This window comes from Nomascus leucogenys, chromosome 12 (genome assembly GCF_006542625.1).
Source record: "Nomascus leucogenys isolate Asia chromosome 12, Asia_NLE_v1, whole genome shotgun sequence".
Classification (NCBI taxonomy): Eukaryota; Metazoa; Chordata; class Mammalia; order Primates; family Hylobatidae; genus Nomascus; species Nomascus leucogenys.
The window spans coordinates 48,643,456-48,645,534 of NC_044392.1; the positions used below are offsets into that span (position 1 = coordinate 48,643,456).

At 49.8% G+C, this 2,079-nt stretch overlaps 1 protein-coding gene across 1 annotated transcript; it reads left to right on the top strand.

Moving 5' to 3' along the window:
• Positions 1 to 483: 483 nt before the first annotated feature.
• LOC100602366 (late cornified envelope protein 3D) lies at positions 484 to 1,615 on the top strand. The gene is made up of 2 exons (XM_003259263.2): positions 484 to 525; positions 1,039 to 1,615. The coding sequence occupies exon 2, from the start codon at positions 1,060 to 1,062 to the stop codon at positions 1,336 to 1,338; it is 279 nt and encodes a 92-aa protein (XP_003259311.1). The 5' UTR covers positions 484 to 525; positions 1,039 to 1,059; the 3' UTR covers positions 1,339 to 1,615.
• Positions 1,616 to 2,079: the final 464 nt, after the last annotated feature.

Genomic DNA, 2,079 nt, shown 5'->3' on the forward strand with positions numbered 1-2,079 from the left:
AAAGTCACAAAGATTTGTTATGTTTTATTGTAAAAGTTTCATAGTTTAATTTTTTTAATTACGATCTATTAATTTTTATATCTAGCATTAGGTATGATTTCTTTTACATACGGATGTCCAATTATTTCAGCTCCATTTGTTGAAATGGCAATTATTTCTCCAGTCATGACTCAAGAAAGAATTATGTCATACTAATCCCCAGGAAATTCTAAGGGACAGACTCTGCTCCACGGCACGTGAGTTGAAAGAAGGAAGAAGGGAGGAAGAAAGGAAGAAGTGGTAGGCTCCCAGGTGGACAGTGATGCTGCTTCCAGGTTCAATGTCATTGGTTGGATATTGTGGAAGTACCCAAGCTACAAACCTAGTCTTGGGCGTGTGCCTGGGTGTCACCTCCCCTGGTTGTGAAAGCAGCAGCATGCCCAGCCTGTGCATCACACACCCTGCACAGGATAAAAGCACTCCTGCTCTGGGCTCCTCATCCGCAGTCTCCTCAGGAACAGCCTTCTCCTGCCTCCTCTGCACCTGGTGAGTGTCCGGCAGGGGATGGGACTCAACTTGGGATGTTGGAACAGAAAACTAAGATCATAGCAGAAGAGAGGGAAATGGAGAGGTCTGAAACAAAAGCCCAGAGAGAGGATGGCAGAGGAGGTACCAATGAGGGAAGTGGGGCCAGGAGGGAGACATTGCAGGAAGTGACAGCAATTCCATGACCTGCAAAGGCCACAGAAGCTTATGATTCCTTCCCATCCTCTTTCTACTCAGGCTGGCACATGTTGCCTATGATCTCCATTCTTCAGAATGCCTTTTATCAAAACGGTACATTCCTAGAGGCTCTTAGGAGAAACAGAAACATGGATGCCCACTTAGACTGACAGCAATCTGTCCCTGGTGGAGAACAAAGTGAGAGGCATCTGGCATGTCCCACCAACTCCACATCAGTTTCCCTCACCCTCCTGCAGCTCTTGCCTCAGGAGGCAGCTGGTCTTAGAGACATTGGACTGTAGATTTTGAACTAACAAATGGCTTTGTTTTGTCCAGGACAACTCAACTCCTGCCAAGATGTCCTGCCAGCAGAACCAGCAGCAGTGCCAACCCCCACCCAAGTGCCCCTCACCCAAGTGTCCCCCAAAGAGCCCAGCACACTGTCTGCCTCCAGCTTCGTCTGGCTGTGCCCCAAGCTCCGGGGGCTGTGGCCCCAGCTCCGAGGGTGGCTGCCTCCTGAGCCACCACAGGTGCCACCACCGATGCCGGCGCCAGAGGTCCAACTCCTGTGACAGGGGCAGTGGTCAGCAAGGCGGGGGCTCTGGCTGTGGCCATGGCTCTGGAGGCTGCTGCTGACCTGGATCCTGATGCTAAGACAAGCGATTTTGGAGGAAACAAGAAACCCAGGGGCCCAGGAAAACCCCATCTTGATGCATGAGTTCCCAGATACCCTCTTCTGGCTTTCACAGGCTGAGCTGGGGGTTTTCCTGTGGAAGGTCTGAGCTCTCCCCAGAAGGCACTACCTGTCTGATGTCCAAGATGTCACATGTTCCCTTGATCCTGTACCTGTGAAAGATTGGCAGTGCTTGTGCCTGACCTCGTCAAAAAATAAAGCTCCTTGTCCTCATTATCACCAGTGTCTCCCTTGGCATTTCACTCTGTCTCTCCCTAGGTGGGGCTGGAAGTGTGCCCTCCTGTCTGCCCCTGACATCCAGCACCACCACAGGGAAGATGCAGAATTCTAGCTCTAGGCCTGCAAAATTCAGGAATCTGTCGAGTCTTTTTCTGCTGGAATTGTGAGGCAGTGGGGGACAGGATGTGATGAGAGGGATTGTAGTGAGGCCTCTAACTGTCAGAAAAGAATGACTGAAATGTGAGTGTTCCTCTCATAATGGACTCCCCAGTCCTAGGAGGAGCTCCTAGATGTTTCTGACATCCCTATTACAAAACAGTGAAGACGTAGCAGGCACTTATCAAAAAAATAGGCAGAATTAGCATTTCTTCTAAAGGGGTAAATTTGACTCTCCGAGGGACATTTTTTGTTGTCAAAACTTAGAGGTAGAAAGAGAATTTCTGGCATCTAGCGGGTAGAGGCCA